This window comes from Alligator mississippiensis, chromosome 10, assembly GCF_030867095.1.
Source record: "Alligator mississippiensis isolate rAllMis1 chromosome 10, rAllMis1, whole genome shotgun sequence".
Taxonomy (NCBI): domain Eukaryota; kingdom Metazoa; phylum Chordata; order Crocodylia; family Alligatoridae; genus Alligator; species Alligator mississippiensis.
Window position 1 is genome coordinate 62493380 of NC_081833.1, and position 19012 is coordinate 62512391.

The following is a 19012-nucleotide window of genomic DNA, read 5'->3' on the forward strand; positions in this document are numbered from 1 at the left end:
AATTAACACTCAGCGGGTTATTTATTATTTGTATTGCCATAATGCCTCGGTGCCTTAGTCAAGGACCAGGACACAACTGTAGTAGGTAAGGCTGAGACAATGATCATCCCAGGCCTGAAGGGCTTACGTTCAAGGTACGGGCAACCCCCACTTAATGCAGTTTCGCTATAGCGCTCATTCAAAATGCCTACTTGGGTTCCACTTAGCACTCAGTGCGTTTCGCTGTAACGCTGAGCGTGGGGGTGGGGAGAAGCAGCGGTAGCAGTGACATGGAGTGTAGTGGTGAGTAGAGGTCGGCGGCGGCCCAAGGCAGGGTGGCAAGAGCACAGGGTCTGCTCCGGCATGTGATGCTGGAGCTGATGGGGAGGAGCAGCGGGGGGGGGGGGGGTGGTGAGCGCAGAGCCCAGGCCAGTGCCTGGGGCTAGGGACAGCAGGGCCCCAGGCAGGGCGGCAGGGGTGGCTGGTGGGCAGGAGCAGTGGCAGTGGTGAAAAGGGGCAGGCAGGGGACACAAGCCTGGGCTGCTGCCCGGGGCCAGGGCCCATGGGGTGGCAGGAGTGCAGGGCCTGAGCTGGCACCCAGGGTCAGGGCCAGTGGGGTGGCATGAGCATGGGGCCGGGGCCAGGGCTGGCAGGAGTGTGGGGCCCGGGCCGGTGTGAGCCGGTGCTCAAGGACATGTGCATGATGTCTCCTGCCCCCGGCCACAGCGGAGCCAAGCCTGTGGAGACCTCCTGCCCCTGGGCTGCAACCCATGTCCTGCTCTAGTCACGCACTCACCCACGGGGCACGGACACCATTCTGATCCTGCAGCAATCTGGCAGCGGCAGCTAGTTCCAGTGCCGGGTGTCCTGGAAGGAGCCCCTGCTGCGTGGAGCGGGGTGCAGGCACTGCTGGGTGGGTAGCCCTGCTGCTTCCCTCGCATTGGCCGGAGCCCGCTGCCTTCTCACCATAAGTCCCTGGGCTGGCAGGGGCCCCCCGCTCAGGCCCCACAGGCGGGGTGGCTGGGGTCAGGCACAAGTGCACTGGCGGCCAGCGGGGACCATCGTGGCAGCAGAACAATGAGACCAGGGGTTGGGGCCGGTGGAGCGGCAGGAGCGTGGATCCAGGGCCGGTGGGGCCTAGGGCGAGGTGGCAGGAGTGCAGGTGGTGCCCGAGCGGCTGGAGGTGGAACCAATTATATTTATTTACATTAATTTCTATAGGGAAATGGGTTTCGCTCAGCACGGGTCTGTTTAATGCTCGTTTTTTATGGAACCAATTAAGAGCGCTAAGCGGGGGTTGCCTATATAGGATAAGAGTCACCAGCTAGATACAGAGATGCAAACGTACAATGGAGAGTACAATGGGTTTTTCTCAGTTTTGAATTTGCCACTTTCTTATTCAATTGAACATTCCATTATCTGAGTCCTAGTGAAGACAGTAGAAAGATTCCTGCTGACTGGAGGCTGTCTAGCATTGCTCTAAATAAGAAAATATTCAACTTTATACATGGGATTAAACTCACCAAATTCCAAAGGAACATATATTGAAAGTTAAGCACTGAAAAAATCTTTTTAGGATCAGTTTGTGTGAGTTTATATACATGTCAAAACAAGGAAAAAGACCACATTAACTAAATTTGATGCAAATTGTTCAGTTTACCTGTTTCACTTCATTCACATGAGTTTTCCATGAAAGGGTTAAAAGCCTGATGTCTCAAAACTTATAATTCTGTGGGTAAGGAAAAAGTTAAGTGTTTTTCAGCAGGGCTGGAAAATTGTTACTGATGAAAATGTTCCTTACTATTTAAAAATAATTTTACTAATTATTTCTTCGCAAATTCTCTGCCTGACGCACATTTAGTTAGGGCTAAAAATATAACGGGAGATGGTTTTTATTTTTTGCCAAAGAAGCAAGGAGCAACAAAAGAGTTCAGGGTTGCTTTCACATCTGATGTGCCACGTGTTCATCAAAACATACGACTGGAAATGGGGATGGTTTGAGAAGGTCTCCGATTCCCATTCTTTGGTTTTCAAGGAATGAAGTTTATTTCCTTAGCACTAAGGCAGAGTGGATTTCAGTGACAAAATGAGAATCTTCTCCCTTTCCTAACTGTGAAAACACAATCACCTCCTCCCTACATTTTTACTATACTTTATCATTACCATCAGTACATGACAGAGGTGGTATATTGGGGTATGCTCAGGGACAGATCCAAGGGGGTTGCACTTATATCCCCCTTTGATTCCTGCTCTACCCAAAGTTTAAAACCATTTGCCTGGGAGTGGTAGCAGCATTGCCAATCAAGCAGTGCTGATTGAGTCAACTGAATTCATGGCCCACTCATTGGAGTCTACCTGATACCTTCTAAATTCTTTATTCCACAGGTGTTAATGACCCTTTCTCCTTTTTAATGGTCTTGATATTCCACTAATCAAGTGAGCCATTCTAGCTGTTCCTGGTAATGTAGCTCCTACATCTCTGCAGACTGTTTTTAAATCATTCCAATCGAGTTCTATTTGTTTTTTCCTTTGATGGTAAACTGAATACTAGCACATTAGTAAAGCTTTGAGTTTCTTTTTACCTGGAGAAAAATATGTGCTGTGTTATATGGGATGATGCACCACTCCATCTGTATCCCCTTTTTCAAAATCCTACATCTGCCCATGGGTAATACCAGACCCCAGTACTTGTTAGTGCTGACTGGAAAACAGAGGGGTGGGAAGGAGTTGAAGAATGCCCTTATTGGGACCTGAACCTGTAGAGAGCTCTGGCTGGATATGGAGATTTGATTTTATACTGTTCTGGGTAAAACTGGGGCCTTTTTCCTCTCCAGTCCAAGTGCTGACAAAAATGCTCTTCCTATTTATGGTGCCTGTCCATGGTTCAAGAACATCCATCAGAGGAATTCATGCTGCATTCTTTGTCTTTCTTTTTCTTGGCCTCAGTTACTATTTGCTTATGTACAACTGAAGGACAGTGCATGCAAGAAGTTGGAAGAATGGAAGGAAGGCCCACAGTGTTATCTGCAGTGAGCATTATCGTTGGTACCATTGGAGCTATCGGTATGTCATTGCCCACAAACATTAAACAAAACAGAATCTGCTTTTTTATTACTAAACCTATTGTTTTCTCATTTCTAGCTCGAAGTAGCATTTCTATGTAAGCAACCATTGCTTTGTTGTCAGTATTACTCTTACCTCCCATAGTATTCACCTTGCTTTCCTCTTATCCATATAAAAAAATATGCAAAAATAAAGACGTCTGATCCAACGTTGTGAACATCTGCAATATACTGGTAGCTTTACAATAACGTTGTTTTCCATTTTCCCTCCCCAGGTATCTTTTTGCTCATAATCTTTGTTCATTTGTCCCTCTTGGGAGCTAATAAAAAGAAGACAAACAAAGCGTGTGACATGATGCCTTTACAGTCCACAGCGTGACACAGCAAAATGATGGGCCAGCTTATTTTACAGAACACTTGTGAATGGATAGGTCAGCCAAACCCTGTGTCAAATTACCTTCAATATGGTGCAGTCTTTGTGATTAGGACACAAGCACTGTGAAAGCTGAACACCTGTAGTAACTTAAATGTCATGTCTCTGACTTGGAAAACCTCCTTTAGCTAAGAAAGCAAACATTAGTAATACTTGTTGTTTTGGTCACTGTAAGAAGGTTTCTGAGTTTGCCTGGCAAAGTGAATTAGGGACAAAGAGACAAGACCACAGTCCCAAGACCTCCGGATCTGTCTCATCTTCAGTAGCAGAAATATGATTCATTCTTCTCTTTAATGGCCTGATTCTGAAGAGTGCTGAATATACTTAGCTGCCATTAAAATCAGTGGGAATTAAAGGTGTTCAGTGCCTAGCAGGACTGGGCCCAAATTAAAGGTTCCAACCACTCCTATTCAAGTCAATAGTAAAATTCCTCTTGACTAGTATAAGAGAAGGAACCACCTTAAGTGGAGTAAGTGAAGAAAGAGAACAGCAAAGGTACAGGTTAGTCTGGTCTCCATGGCAGCCTTCCTAATGAGGGAGAACGTGTTCTCCCCTTTCTTTAGGTAGGGTGCTCATTATGAGAAAAGAGCCCGGTGCCCCTGGTGAGATAAGTAGTGCTGCCTTGCCTGACAGTATAATAGAATGTCCCGATCACATTGTCTATGTTCAAGTCACTGCCTTTCGCCATTGTATGACTGAACTTTTAAACAATAATTATTGCTGAAAAACAAGTTGCAGTTATTTTACATCCCTGTTTATTCTAATGTATAACATTGTCTTCTCCTTGGCCCCGTGGAAGCTGCAGCTTCTTGTTATTAACTGACTCATCAGAAATCCAAAAAGAAAGTGGAGGTACTTTTCAGAGCTTCCCATCTACTGGCCTCTTTCAGCACTATGGAAAAATACCCTTGTGTTCCTTCTGCTACATAGCTTACTGCAAGTAAAAAATGATTACTTTTGCTTAAAAGGTAGTTAAGAATTGTAGATTTCTGGGAAGCTGTTAGTCATTTTCTACCTCCTGTGAAATTTCACAGGCATTAAGCGATTCAGTGGCTTAAATAGTGATTCCAGCTTGTAAACGTTATAGTTCTATAAACTGCATGACTCTGAGAGTTTATTAAATATAATTATTAAATGACCCTTTTGTTCTCTCTGTTACAATAAATAATCTGTAGACTAGATTCTGCTCACTGCATTGTTTCTACTTGACTCTATATTGTATTCAAAGCATGTTAGAAAATAAATATGACAAGAAATTAAAGTAATGACATAAATGCCCAGGTTAGATCTCTGCTAGTCAATAAAATTTGTGCAAGAGGATGGCTATCTGTACTACTGTCTGTACTGCATCCCACAGTTGTGAAATATCAATAAGAAAAGAAAACATTTGCCAGTGAACATGGAGACTTAATATTTAGTAGGCCCAAATCCAAGGTCCAATCCAGCTGCTGGGAAACTGCCTTAACCGTCTCCCTCAGGAATTGCTTGTGTCAGTGAAATCCTTTGGTGGGAAGAGCTGCCACAGCAGGCATGAGATAAGGAGTGATCCTAGGCTGCCAGGATGGTTCCCAAGGTCACTCTAAACTCCCCCAAGTTCTGGCCTGACTCCAGGACTGAATGAGCATAAACACAGCTTTGCTGCCCAGCCAGTCCAACTGCACCAAATTTATCTTAGGCTGAGCCAAGGATCTAGCTCATTCATCATAGTTATCTGATGCACATTCAATTCTTTAAGGCAACATTGGCACTAGAGACACTCCCATTGACAATGACTATGACTGCATGGGCTGTCTGACTCTTGGTTAAAATACTGTTTTTAGGAATTCTGATCATTATCTTCCATGGCTGATGTTTCATATTGATGCTTAAACCTGTGAGGCAATTACTGTGTTGGCTTATAGAATCATGGAAAATGAGGATTGGAAGAGACCTCAGGGGGTCATCTAGTCCAACCGCCTGCTCAAAGCAGGACCATCACCAACAAAATCATCCCAGCCAAAGCTTTGTACAACCAGGTCTTAAAAACCTCCAAGGATGGAGAGTCTACCACCATCCTGGGTAACCTGTTCCAGTGTTTTATTACCCTCCTAGTGAGAGTATTTTTCCTAATAAGTAACCTAAACTTCCCTTACTGCAACTTGAGACCATTGCTCCTTGTTCTGTCATCTGCCACCACTGGTCTCGCTCCATTCTCTTTCAAACCCCACTTCAGGTAGTTTAAGGCTGCTATTATATCTCCCCCCACCATCTGCAGTCGTCTCTTCTCTAGACTAAATAAGCCCAGTTCTCTCAGCCCCCTAACTCTTTCTGTTGCTCTCCTCTGGACTCTCTCCCTCCAGTTTGTCTACATCCATTCTGTAGTGGGGGGCCCAAAACTGAACACAGTACTCCAGCTGTGGCCTCACCAGTGCTGAGGAGAGGGAAATAATCACTTCCCTTGACCTGTTGGCAACACACTTACCAATGCAGCCCAGGATGCCTCAAGCCTTCTTGATACACTGCTGACACATATTCAGCTTCTTGTCCACTGTAACCCCCAGGTCCTTTTCTGCAGAACTGCTGCCCAACCGGTCACCCCCAGCCTGTACCGGTGCATGGGGTTGTTCCATCCTAACTGCAGGACTTTGCACTTGTCCCTGTTGAATTTCATAAGATTCCTTTTTGCCCAATCCTCCAATTTGTCTCAGTCACTCTGAATCCTAGCCCTACCCTCCAACGTATCTACTACTCCCCCAATCTTGGTGTCATCTGCAAACTTGCTGAGGGTGCACTTTAAGCCATCTTCCAGGTTTTGATGAAGACATTGAACAAAACTGGCCTCAGGACCAATCCCTGGGGCACTCTACTTGATACCGGCTACCAACTAGACAACGAGCTATTGATTACTATCCTCTGAGCCTGATGCTCCCACCTACTGGGAGTTTTCTATCCACCTTACAGTCCATTCATCCAGCCCATACCTTCTCAGCTTGCCTGCAAAAATGTTGTGGGAGACTGTATCAAAAACATAGCTAAAATCAAAGTACACCACATCCAGCACACAGCTTCCAGGAAGGGCTGCTGCTGCTACTACTGCTGCAGCTGCTGGGGAAACTGCTCAGCTTTCCCAGCATCCAGTGGCTCCTACTCATCTCCCTGCTGCAGCACTCAATCTGAGCCGCAGGTAGAGAAGTGGCAGGAGTAGGGGGAGGAGGAGCTGCAGCTGGGTAAGAGCACGGAGCATGGGACTGAGGCTGGTTGGAGTGCAGAGGTTAGGAGAAGCGTGGAGATTGGGCAAGCAGGGTGTGGATGTGAGGGAGGGTTGGTGGGTGTGGGACCCCTTACACAGTCCCCCGCATGGTGCACAGGCTCTACCAGCAGCAGCAGCAGGCACTCAGGGTGCTTGTGGCCTGTGCAGGAGACCTGGGACCTGCACGGCAGGGAGTGGTGAAGGCAGCTTGTTTCATCATGTAAGCCTTGGTGGTGCAGGAGTGCTGGGAGCTGCATGTGCACCACAGGAAGCCCCACAGGACAGAAGTAGGCTAGCCTGGCTACACTCCTTGCCACCAAGTACAGCTCTGGCTGGAGAGGCATGCTGTGGGTGGCAGTGCCTGCACGGGCCACAGAGGCTGTGCACCATGGCGGGGGGTGGAAGGGAGAGTGTGTCAGAGGGTTCCCACACCTCCCCACCCTCCTTCACACTACTGGGTTTTTGGTTGTAGCCGTGTTGGTCAAAGGACATAGGCAGGCAAGGTTCTTTGAGTAAATGTGGTATCTTTTATTAGATCAACTGAGTAGTTTGAAAAAAGTTCTTGGCAAGCTTTCGAGTACAGTTACCCTTCTTCAGGTATACGGAAGGGTATGCCTCCAAGACTCATTGCTTGGAGTCTCTGCTAGTCTGAGACTCCAAGGAATGAGAGAAGCTTTTAGCTAAAAGCCTCAGTTTTCTTGGGAAAATCCTTTTGTTGTTTTTTGGGGGGCTTTTGTTCTTTGTTGCTTTTGATTTTGGTTGAGACCCATTGGGCCAAGTCAGAAGGGGTCTGGTGAGGGATGGCCCACAGTCTTTAACTCAGGGATAAGGACTGGGAGCAGGTGGCGGAAAGCAACGCCGGGCACACCCACACTACAACCTGAGGTGGCCCAGTGTAGGGTTACACATCAGAGCTACAGTTGTTGGCATGAGGCGAATGGAGCGAGAGAGCTTGAGCAGTGGCTGTGAACCATAAAGCGCTGTCATCCACGGTTGGCAAGTGGACAGGGTGTAGGGGAGGTGAAGCCCCGAGTCAGCTGCAGCCAAACCATGAGTACCCCTATGGGGGCCCACCACATAGAACACTGAACCCATTCCTTTCAAAGTATCATAAAGGCATGGCAGGAGAATTGGGGAAGGGCCCTGCCTAGGGTACTCATGTGATTATTCACCAATCAAGACACGGTGTGACACCCAGTTTCACTGAAATGCATCAGGTGTTTAACTTCCTCTGAAAATCCCAGCCTAAATCCCTGGGAAGGAGGTGCATAAAAGTACCCTCATGATGCAATTAGCCATAAAATTGTGATAGAATTCATCATGTGACCTACCTACAACAGCCCTCTAATCCTGCTCCAGCACACCAAGCCACTCTGCTGCTTCCAGCTACTCCAGGTTACATGTACCAAACGCAAAGGACAACCAGAGCCGTAACGTTCTTCCTGACAACAGTGATCACTGCAAAGCTCAGCTACTACACCCTGAGAGGAAGGGGCAATGCTGCTGCCAGGTCATTCTGGTACACTAGTATCCCTTTTCTCTTCGTTTATATTCTCCTTTCAATCAACTTATTATCACTTTAGTTCTGGTCTCTCCATTTTCTGCTTTTCAAGCACAAATAACCCTTCTTTGGTCCCCTCTGAAAAACACATCTGCTGCAACCACAAAGGGCTTCTTGATTTTGTGATCACACAGAGGTATGCAATTTGATTAGTCCACAAAATATACATTCAAAATACTTAAGATGAGGGTGTATTTAGACTGAGAATTTCATTGTCAAGTACATTTTCATGATGAAAAAGAAGGAACCTAAAGAAGTGAGGACTACTGGATCAGACCAGACAATTTCAGGCATCTATTATCTCTTTGACAGCTGTAAACACTTCCTTATTACCTAGCCTAATACTAGTTGGAGTTGATCACTGCTTTTCTATAGGTGTAACCTTGTTACATTTGATTAGCAGAAAGTTTCATTTTACCATCTGATGAAAGTAACCTTTATCACAGTGCTGCCCACAGTTACATTTAAGGTCATTTTCCTACAGTGGAAGGTCATGGTCATGGGATGAAACTTCAACCCCTTGCTAGATTGCCATTTGAACCATCACTTTTGGAAACTAAAATGCAGTCAGTCAGCTTAGTGAGCTTTTGTCACTGCAGACATTTGGTTTATAATTCATTAAAAAATAAATAACCACCCTAAGTGGATTATAAGAGTGTTTTTGTTATTTTGCAACAAGGCTCTATTGAAAGAGAGAGAGGGGAAGCTTCTGTTATGATTGAGGCTGATCTCAAAGCTTGTAACTTGTAAAATAATTAAATCCACCATCTGTGTGTTGGTACCTATTTTTAGTAGCTCTTCTTTTTTTTTTTTTTCCACTGGAAACCAAGTTGACCTACTGCAGCTGACAGGACAGGGTAAGAGTGGCAGCGTACTACGGGCGTGCAGTACAGCACGTTCTGTTTAGACTGGAGACCCTACCCTGCACAAAAGGCAGACCCACAACCAAAAAAAGTTCTGCTGGTTTTCTGCCTTGAGGAGGATGTGCTCGCATGAGCTCTTGACTGTATTTTACCCTGTTTTAGAAACGGAATGAAGTCCCCACCTGGCAAAACCAGATCACTGAACTTAAGAGAGCAAAAGGCTTGAAGATTTTACCACCATACTCAGGAACATAGGGATCTGCTGTAGGTGTTAAAACCCTGAAGAATGATGTAGTGGGGCTAATGGTAAGATGTAATTAAAAATGGATTCAAAGTGGCTCCTACTAGATGGGAAGCTCTCTTTCAGGGGCAGACTAGGCAAAACTAGTGCCTTGCATGGAGATGTTCTGCAGATAAATCCCTAGAAAGACCCACAGGTGAGAAGGTTTGTGTTAGGATGTTCTTTGAATTACCAATAAAGATTCATAAAAGCAACACAAAAGCGTGGGTTTCTTCTAAGCTCTTTTGTGCTTGTGATAAATATCTTTCCTGCTTTTATTTCTTTAATATATCCTTGCGATTCTTTTTTGTTTTTTTCCTTTGAAACTGACTGTAAGAGGCAGAAAACTAGCAGGATTCTGTTCTCAACAGAACAACTGAGCAAGACCTAACACCCTGAGAGGATGAGTTATTTTTACTAATATTATTATTACTTGGTTTGGTCAACACTGAGTTAACTTAAATGTATTAGAAACATTTGGGAAAAAACATCTTTATTAAAGATTTTTATGCACCTAAATCTTATCCACACTGGGCACATCTACACAAGACATTTACTGTGGAGCTGCCTAATTAGTAAAGTCTCAGTGTGTATGTGCAGCCCTCTTAGGCCTCAGTAAGCTTATTAACTCCTCTGTAGGTTAATCTTTGTAAACATAAGTATTATCCTATGGCACCACTCTTTAGTGTGCAGTAACATGTGTACGCTTTGGTGGGGCTGGCTGGGGCACAACGGCACTTCAGTGTGGGGGCTGTGTGCTTTCTAGCCCTGCACTAGAGCACCCTTGTGCCCCAGCTAGCCTCTCTGTAGCATGTTGAGCTGGGTCAGAGCAGCCCTGGGTTGGCCTGCTGACCCCTGGGTCCCCTGCCACCCAGGGCTGCTCCAACCCAGGTCAATGTGCTGCAGTCTCAGGTGCACATGTAAATACAGTGCCCAAGAGCAATAAACTCAAGCACGATATGCACCACAGTTTATCACGTCCCATTAATTTCATGTGTAGATACACCCTCTTAAATTAAGAGCTAAGTTTGCCATGCATCTCTTTGAAACTTCCAGCTTGTTGACATTCCTGATATTTCTAAAGTTTAAAGAAGCTTCCTTTATACATCACTCATGCACATACACAAATTTATCCTCACTCCCCAACTACAGGTATTTTTTAATTTTCCAGTCACATGCCATGCATTAGGGTGATGCAGAAAGATCCCTGTTATTACAGCAGAGGTCAAGTGTAGCATAGAGTCTTTGTGCTACTGGAGAATAACTAGTATCTGACTAGCTGGACAGTAAGACACAGTAATTTCATGCTAAATGACAGCCTCTGAATGATAAGCCTATAGCTTCCCCTTTTTTCCCCATTATGAGCTGATTCCTGAAAAAGTGAGCAGCAGACTCTCTCTGATGGTACAACGGACAAGGGAGCAACAGAAATACCAGTGTCATGAGGAGTAAATGAAGACAGCGAACAAAGAAAGAAAAATGTCAATAAGTGAGAGAGAAGTAAAAGCATCCAGCAGTGAATGTCAAAGTTTTGGAATACTTTTCATGAGGAAGAACAAAACATCTGCATCTGTACATGGGACAAGGATTGCCAGGGCACATGGAGAAAGCAACTGTCGGGCAGTTGGTCAGTCTGTTTGCCTAGCCACTTGATAAAATTTGCCTTTAAGAATATGTGATGCCCAGCATGATTACTGCTGATACACTTCCATCAGCAGCATTGCAGCAGCTGGGGAACTTCCCATGGTAAACATTCAAACTCCCTACATGGAAACCAACTGCTTTTCTTCTCTACTTGTAATTGTTCTTTTCATGTCCTTAAAAATGATATAAGCAAGTAAAATAATTATCTTCCCAATCTCATGGAATAGGGACCTGTTTCAAGTGAAATGTTTTTTGAGAAGCACTGTATGTGCTTATTATTATCAAGACTTATCCAGACAAAGCTGGTTTCATACTGAGTCTTCCTGCAAGAGGCTGCATCTCTGTTTCCAAGGGCATTCTCAGAAGATGGTCAGACAACACACCTGACTTGTAACCATTATTGCAAGGAATAAATAAAGTGCAGTCAGTTATCAGACAAACAGTATTGCATTCATTTAAAAAAATCTAAAGTCTTGATTAAAAGAGTGAAGCAATGTTCCCTGATCTGGTGGGAAAGAGAGAGAAAAAGACAGGAGTGTCAAATATAAAGGCACTAAAATGCCAGAGTTAGACATTGCATCGAGAAATTAATTTGCCAAGAGCCCCTCAAGCCATAAACAGGATTGTTTCAGCACAAAGAGTAACAGATTGGAACGTGGTCCCTCATCAAGGATAAATCAGATCTAAATTTCTTGTGCCTTACCGACAATCTGTATCACAGCTCTGCATTTAAATACGTAAAACATTTTGATCTGTTTTATGAATGCATTCTTTTGGGCCAGTCAGATGTCACTGATCCAAAAGCAACAAGATTGCTTTAACTCTTTAAGTACTGGGTATTTAAAGTTAATAACTAATCCACTACGGCATCACCCTTTCACTGAAGTCAGTAGGATATACCTGTTATTTTTAGCAGTAAGAATTTGAAGCCAGACCTACCTTAGCATTCAGCACCAAAGCAGTTAAAAGGAGCTGAAACTGTACTTGGTTGAAGTCTAAAGTCAAACCTTTACAGTGTAAAATGTTCAGTGATACACTGATGATTTTGACAGTATATCACTCTCCCCTCTCACCACCCACACACAATTTTTGCAATTACAGCAAAAGTTGGGTGATAGTTATGCTGATCCAAATATAGCAACCAACAGAAGAGGGGCCCAAACCAGACCCTTTTCCAATCCAAAAGAAGCTTAAAAATCAGCAGTGAGCGATTACACAAATGAACCAAAAATGAAAATAGAGCCATTCATGTACAAGGAATGTAAACATGATGGGTATTTTTAAACTTTTTTCCATCCCTAGAGTGGCTGTAACACCTTAAACATGGCAAATGTTTTCTCTAGACCTGAAACAGATGTAAAAGTTTATAAGCTCGATCTTAATCCTTTTGATATACACGAGCATGACTGATTTGACCACATCAGTGCTGTGTGGGTGTGCAACTTGCTCAATATACTGCTCATGTACCAGGTAGGGCCCGATTTCAACACTTAATGTGTTGGCACATATGTGAACTGAATTCCCTCCTGCAGCATATAGGCACAGAAACATGATCAAATATGTAAATGAAGCCCCCTGTTTTGCAAATGTATGCAACTACACCACCACATCACTATGTGCATGTGCAAAGCATGCTGTGCACACATAAAATGCATACCCAGTTCCCTTGATATCAAGCACCTAAACTACATCAAAGAATGGAGTCATCAAAATGTCAAAACTTGAAACTAAGCCAGTGGTTGTAAAACTTTTCACCCCTTGATAGACTCAAGGCACCCCTCAGAAAATGTCAGCTCATACTCTTCACTAGATTTTTTTACTATAGAAACAAAGAAGAGCAATTCTTCTGTTGCAAAGAACTCAGAAAGTCCACAACAGGGCAGAATGTTTTTAACACTCTGGATTCCTATTTGAAATCTCTGGGTTTATCTTGTGAATCCTGTTTGTGCACCTAAAAGTGTTTACATTGAACAGCATCCTACAGCACCCTTGAAAGGAGCTTATGGTATCCCAGGGATACAGCACCCCCATTGAGAATCACTGCTGTAAGCCTTTTAGGTCAGGGCTTGTTTCTTTCCCATGTTTGTTCAGCATGAGGCACAATGATGCCCCAGTCTGCACTGAAGCTGCTGGTGCCATCCAAATACTCACTGCTAATAATGCTAACAAAAGAGGTTTAGTTCTGGGCAATATTTCTTCTGGTTTCACATGTAACATATACATATGTTACACACACACATATATATACACACATATGTATATATTTAGTAAATATAATTTAATATAGCGTGTGCTTGTGTTTGTGTGTGTGCACACACGCAACACCTACACACATTTGATTGTTGTATATTGTATTTTTATGTGGGCAAGATGGTCCATATGGCAAGCTGGAGCCTGTACCTGGGCAAAATATGTAAAACCCTCTGGCCACGTTGGGCAGAGGATGCAGGGGATTCTTTGGGCAGACTGGCTAGGAGAAAGACGCAGCGTGGTGCTCCCTGACTGGACGAAGCCAGGGTGACGTCATGCAAAGGGATATAAGGGGAGCTAGGCTGGTTTCGGGGAGGAGAAGCTGCTGAAGAGTGAAGTCTCTATCAGGAAAGTTTGCGTATTCCATATCACTGAAATTGTACGTATAACTATTGTGTCTCGTTGACCGACTTGGGACTATGGTATAAGTTGAAGCAGTACAGGTTTTTGTTTGTACCATGTAATCTCTGTAATAAATGAAGTTTAATTGTTGTAATTTGGTTGGTGGTGCCTCTTTTGAGGTGGTTTTTACTACTTCTGGCTTTGGTTGTTTTCTAATTTAAAAAAACCCCACAATTCTTTCCAAGGGAGGAGATGCAGATCCTGAAAAGGGAAGCTCAGGTGGAGGGAAGAGAGAGGGAGAATTACCCCAGTGTCTGGGAACTCCTCTCTCCTCCTGTCCTTCCCCTTTTTCTTTTTTGAGGTTTTAAGGGATTAATACTGGGGGAAAGAGTATTGGTTCATTGGGTTTGCTGGCCAGGATTTAGGCTGGACCCTGGGTGTTTCTAATCCTGCCAGTTTTGGGTCAGCTATAACCATTCATCCATCTGGTCCTTTTGGAATTTTCCTGCAGTTTTTGTTTCAGCAGACCGTATAATCCAGCCCAGAAATATGGGGTGCATGCTCGCTGCCTGGAGCTGCAGTCACTCCCCACACACCTAGACAGTCTCTTCATGGCCCACACCATTATCCCTCCGAGAGCACCAAAGGGCCCCTTGCATCACTGAAGGACCCACGCTCTCAAGCAGCTTCCCCTGGCACAGCGCAACTTATAGACTATATTGTGTAGTTAGTGTTTCACATTGCATTTTGTGTTTTTTTCCTGTTTTCTGTATTAAATCTGATTTTTTATTACATTGCTTGCAAGGAGGAGGTTTTTATTTATGCAGGACACCCTAATAATTAATTTAGTGCTCCCAGATTTCTGGGTGGGGGCTCTAGCCACAGGTATAATTTATGAGGTACCCCTAAATGTGAACCCAGCCCTTGGGCTGCTGCTCAGTGCCCAGCAGAAGGGTTATATGTGTGTGTGTGTGTGTGTATGTGTGTGTGTGTGTACACACACACCCATTCAATCTTCAGCACAGAGTAAAAAAGCACAATCAACCAATGTTAATGTTAAATGTAATTTAGCTTGATCCCCATGACCAGTGGCAGATTTATTCAGGCAGGGCAAGAAAATTCCCTACTGAATTCTCTTTCAGCACTCTAGGTGGGCTCAGCCAGGTAGCAGATTATTTCACCCTCTTGGAAGCCCTCTGCTGAATAGATCAGATGCTGTTCTACTTGGTCCACATTTTCAAGATCATTATGTGGCTTCTTCTGCCTCTAGAAATGTCACAGATCATACATATTTATACAGTCATTGAAATGCAAGGCCAACTTCAAGAGGTTGTCTCCATAGAATATGGCCAAGGACATAAAATATCAAGATGACAAGGCTTCTTTCTGGTATCTTTAGTCTTTCACAGCTACACCAGCACTCCAACCTTTCGACTAATATCAACATATAACTCCCCAAAGGCTGGTGCCTAAGAGAGTTTGAAAGCTCTTGGACTACTGCATGGGCCATACTGAGAAAGAAAGCTGCTGTGCCAAAACCAAGTTTTGGGCTTGTGGTGACACAGGACTCATCCTGGCAAAAAGATGACCTAGTATTTAAAAAAAAAAAAAGAAAAAAAAAAAAAGGATATTCCCAGCAGGAACATAAAAAGGCTGGAGATACAGCATACCCTGCTGAGCCAGGGTTTAGGTCATATGCTCACATAAAATGACATAGCTCTCCCAACATCATCTTTTATTTCTTTGAAACAACCTTCTTCATCCATTTGAATTGGGGCTCATTTACTCTTTTGTCTCTTGAGTTCATGGCCCCTTTGATGGTGTCACACCTGTGTTGCTTTTCCCATCTCTCTGCCTCTTATAATCACTGAGGAAGAGAAATGAGAAACCTTGCCAACACAGGGAAAAGCCTGCTCCCAAAGCAGGCAAGGAGAGCTTGTTCTTAACTTGAATGAAACCAGAATTACATCCACGCTGTGTTTCCTAAATGGTCTCTGTGCCCCTGCACATTGAGTCACCTTCACAGTCTTTGCTGAAATGCAATTAATCCCCTTGCCATGGGCTGTATCAGCCTTAGCAGTGATGCTTGTATGCCTTGCCTTTTCCCTCTAATTCTGCTTAGCGCATAAGTCTCTGACTCAGGCAGTGTGAGATGCAATGGTCCTCCTACACAGCTTTTCCCAGCTTGTGTGAGTCTTCTTCCTGGACACTGCTTGCCCTATGGAGCTGCACAACTCATGGAGAAAGCAAGGGAACTGGTGGAAAGTTGTGTTTCTGCAGTTATACTTTATATTTACCAATTACCAAACCATTTCCAAGTTCTTACTGTACAAGTGCTATGCAATTAGGAGTAAAAATAGTAACAGCATAAGTACTCTACCTGCACATATATGACCTGCGTGGGAAATTAATGGTCATGGAATATATCAAGTCAATAATTCAGAGCAGAAAAACATTCCCACGTTGTGGCCTATTGATTATGCATGAAGCTAGAACAGCTCAGTCAACATGTTAAAAATAGGCAGACCCTGCTGTTGCAGGAATAACCTAGGGTCTGCGGTCTTCTTACACAGGAAGTCAGATTAGATTTTAAGGCCATAATTTATGATCATCTATTGATCAATAGTTTTGACTTCACTTTCTTATTCCGGTTTTCTGCCCACGGTCTCTGCATAGCTGTGTGCCTAGATATGCAACGAAGGGTCTACCTATACAGTAGAAAACATTGCTTTATAGAGCTACTACCCCGGCTCTACACAAAAAGCAGGGTAAATTAGCCAAGGAAGTTCCTGAGCTAGCCAAATGTCTCTACACAACACTGTGCCAGGCAGTCACAACCTCAATAAGAAGTCTGCAATTCAAGTCTGGAACATCCTTAGAGCTTACCAAGTACTTTTCATCCTCAAAGCATTTCTAAAATGCAATGGCCAGCATCTCAAGCTGAGCACTTTCTCATGCCCGTGCGCTCTGTAAGCCAGGCACAAAGAAAGACATGTGGCATATACTGATCAGTAGGCTGCACAAGCATTAGAAACGGAGTGACTCCTACCACTACGTCCAAGGCAGGTAAAGAAGTTTCACATGATTTTACAGGTTTTTCAAATGGAAAAATTGACATGTAGACATTAAGTCACCTGCCCCTAAGGCCTTGCTTACACTAGGAATCAGTTGCAGGTTGGGAAACATGTTCACTAAAACATTTGAACTAACCCAATGTGAACACGTTTTTGTCATTATCGTTCAACATGACTGTCCTTGTTAACAATGTTTTAAGTGGTGATGGTTCACCCTAGGGAAGAACTCCCTGTCCACTTCAAAGTGCTCAGTCACATTTGTGATCGTGCGAGTTAAACTCTGTTAGCTGACACATTTTCTGAGATGATGCATTTCCCCGAGAGATGCAGTTGGTGAGTCAGTATCTTTGCCTGCAATGAGTCAACATCCAGGGGATGAGAACTCAAGAGACTCTTGAATACAAAGACCACTAACCCTCACATTCATCAATTCCAACAGCAGCAAAATTTGAAAGTGTTTAAAATAACAACACTACAAGGAAAAGGAATGAAACCACAGCAGAAATATGGAAGCTCAGTTTGGAGGCTCTTTGAGGCCAGGACCATCTTTTTGTTCTGTTTTTGTATGGTGTCTTGCACAATTAGGGTTTTAGCCCATGACTGGGGCTCCTTGGCACTACCATAAAACAAATAAAAAACATTAAAAGAACATCAACCCGGTAGAGCAATCCTAAGGCACAGCACATCATCGCAACAAAGGGTAACGGAACAGAAAGAACAGCCATTATTTCCCTCTCAAAAAATACTCTATCATTGAATGTTGTCATTTGGAGCTCAGAGGAAAAGGATTTAAGAGGAAGAATATTTGCCATGAAGCGTCCTGCAAATGACTTGGGAGGAGAAGCAGTTACGTGTGTACCGGGCATAAGGCATCACCTAAAGAGCAGAGTTAGTAAGGACAGAGTCCATTTTGCAGATGTTGATGACATAATGATGTCTTTTTAAGTACTCAAGTAGTTACAGTAATCACATAATCTATAGGGGAGACTATTTGGTGATTGATGTTCCAATCAGGCTCTGATTTAAAAGCACACATATTTTTAAAAGAACTTTACTGTAGCTTTGATTTAAAACTCAGGTCCACAACTAGGAGTGGAAGCATTTCATTCTCATGTTTTTGTGAACAGCTGGTAAGAGTGGTGACAACATTTCGATGCATTTTAAGTTCTTAAAAGATAGAACAGCTACCCCATCCCTCCCCGCTTTCCATCTCTGCTTCTGACTGTAAAATCCGTATGTGAAAATACAGCGTTGACTTACGCAGTCATAGAAACTGTACAGCCAAATGGCCAATAAAATATCTCACTGGTCACTTTTGCATGCCATTACTGCAAAGGAGTATGCAACCTTGGCATTCGCCAACACAAAACCTCCCAATTTTCATATGTAACAGTTGGCTGTATAGAAACTGCACATCAGAGCCACATATATACATACACACTTGGAAAAAAAATACCAACTCAAGATCCAAAGACCCCCAAACTTTGGGAAACTATATCTGAAGTTGACAGGTTAAACCTGACTTTAAAGGTGGGTAGTCAACTAGCTTGACCAGCTTCCTTCCTAAGACACGTAAAAGATGGTGGAAAGAACCCTGGAAAAGGAAAAACTGATTTTCTTCTTTCCTCCTGAATCAGAGCTGCGGCAGCTATTAACTACTGTTCATGCCCTAAAGATGGGTAGTAGATTAGGAAGCTTTTAAAAATGTGGCTGCCAGGTTTCCCCAGCCAGTCAGTGCTAATAATCGGGGATCTACCTTATTTGCGACTTCACGTTGTTTGTGGAAACCACAATGTCGCAGGGCACTAAGGTGCCTGCTCCTTTAAGGGCTGAAACTGCCTAGGGGGGAGAGCCCTAGCTGCCAGTCAGGAACCCCCCAGCTGCGAGTTACCACGGCAGCAGGAATGAGGGAATTAGCCCGCACCTGCTGGCGGTCAGCTGACCGGAAGAGGCAGGGCCTGGGGCATATATAACCCCAGGGCTGGGACCAGAGGGTCAGTTCTTTGCCAGCAGCCAAGGGGGAAGGAGCTCTCCTGGAGGAAGATGAGTGAAGGGGCTTGACTGCCCATCTCCTGCTGCTGGCGAGGTTAAGGGACTTCAGGAGCTCACCAGATACCCTGGCCTACAAGGCACGTAGTGCTGGGGGGGAGGGCGATTCTATTAAAAGGGACAGAGCACACCCTGAGCTGCTTGCATTACGTTATAACCCAGGGGCTCTTATTTTGATTTCTGTTTGTAGACCAGAGGATCGGACTGAAGCTATTGGGGAAGGAGGCGGCCTAATTGGGGGCCCAC

General features: G+C 44.1%; 1 protein-coding gene across 1 annotated transcript in view; it reads left to right on the forward strand.

Moving 5' to 3' along the window:
- Positions 1–4794, forward strand: part of CDH16 (cadherin 16) — an 82104-nt gene extending 77310 nt beyond the window's left edge. Inside the window, exons 17-18 of the mRNA XM_014595609.3 lie at positions 2926–3042; positions 3317–4794. Of these exons, the coding sequence (XP_014451095.2) occupies positions 2926–3042; positions 3317–3420 (221 nt within the window). The 3' untranslated portion in view covers positions 3421–4794. The remainder of the gene's footprint in view (positions 1–2925; positions 3043–3316) is intronic.
- The last annotated feature ends 14218 nt before the right edge of the window (positions 4795–19012 follow it).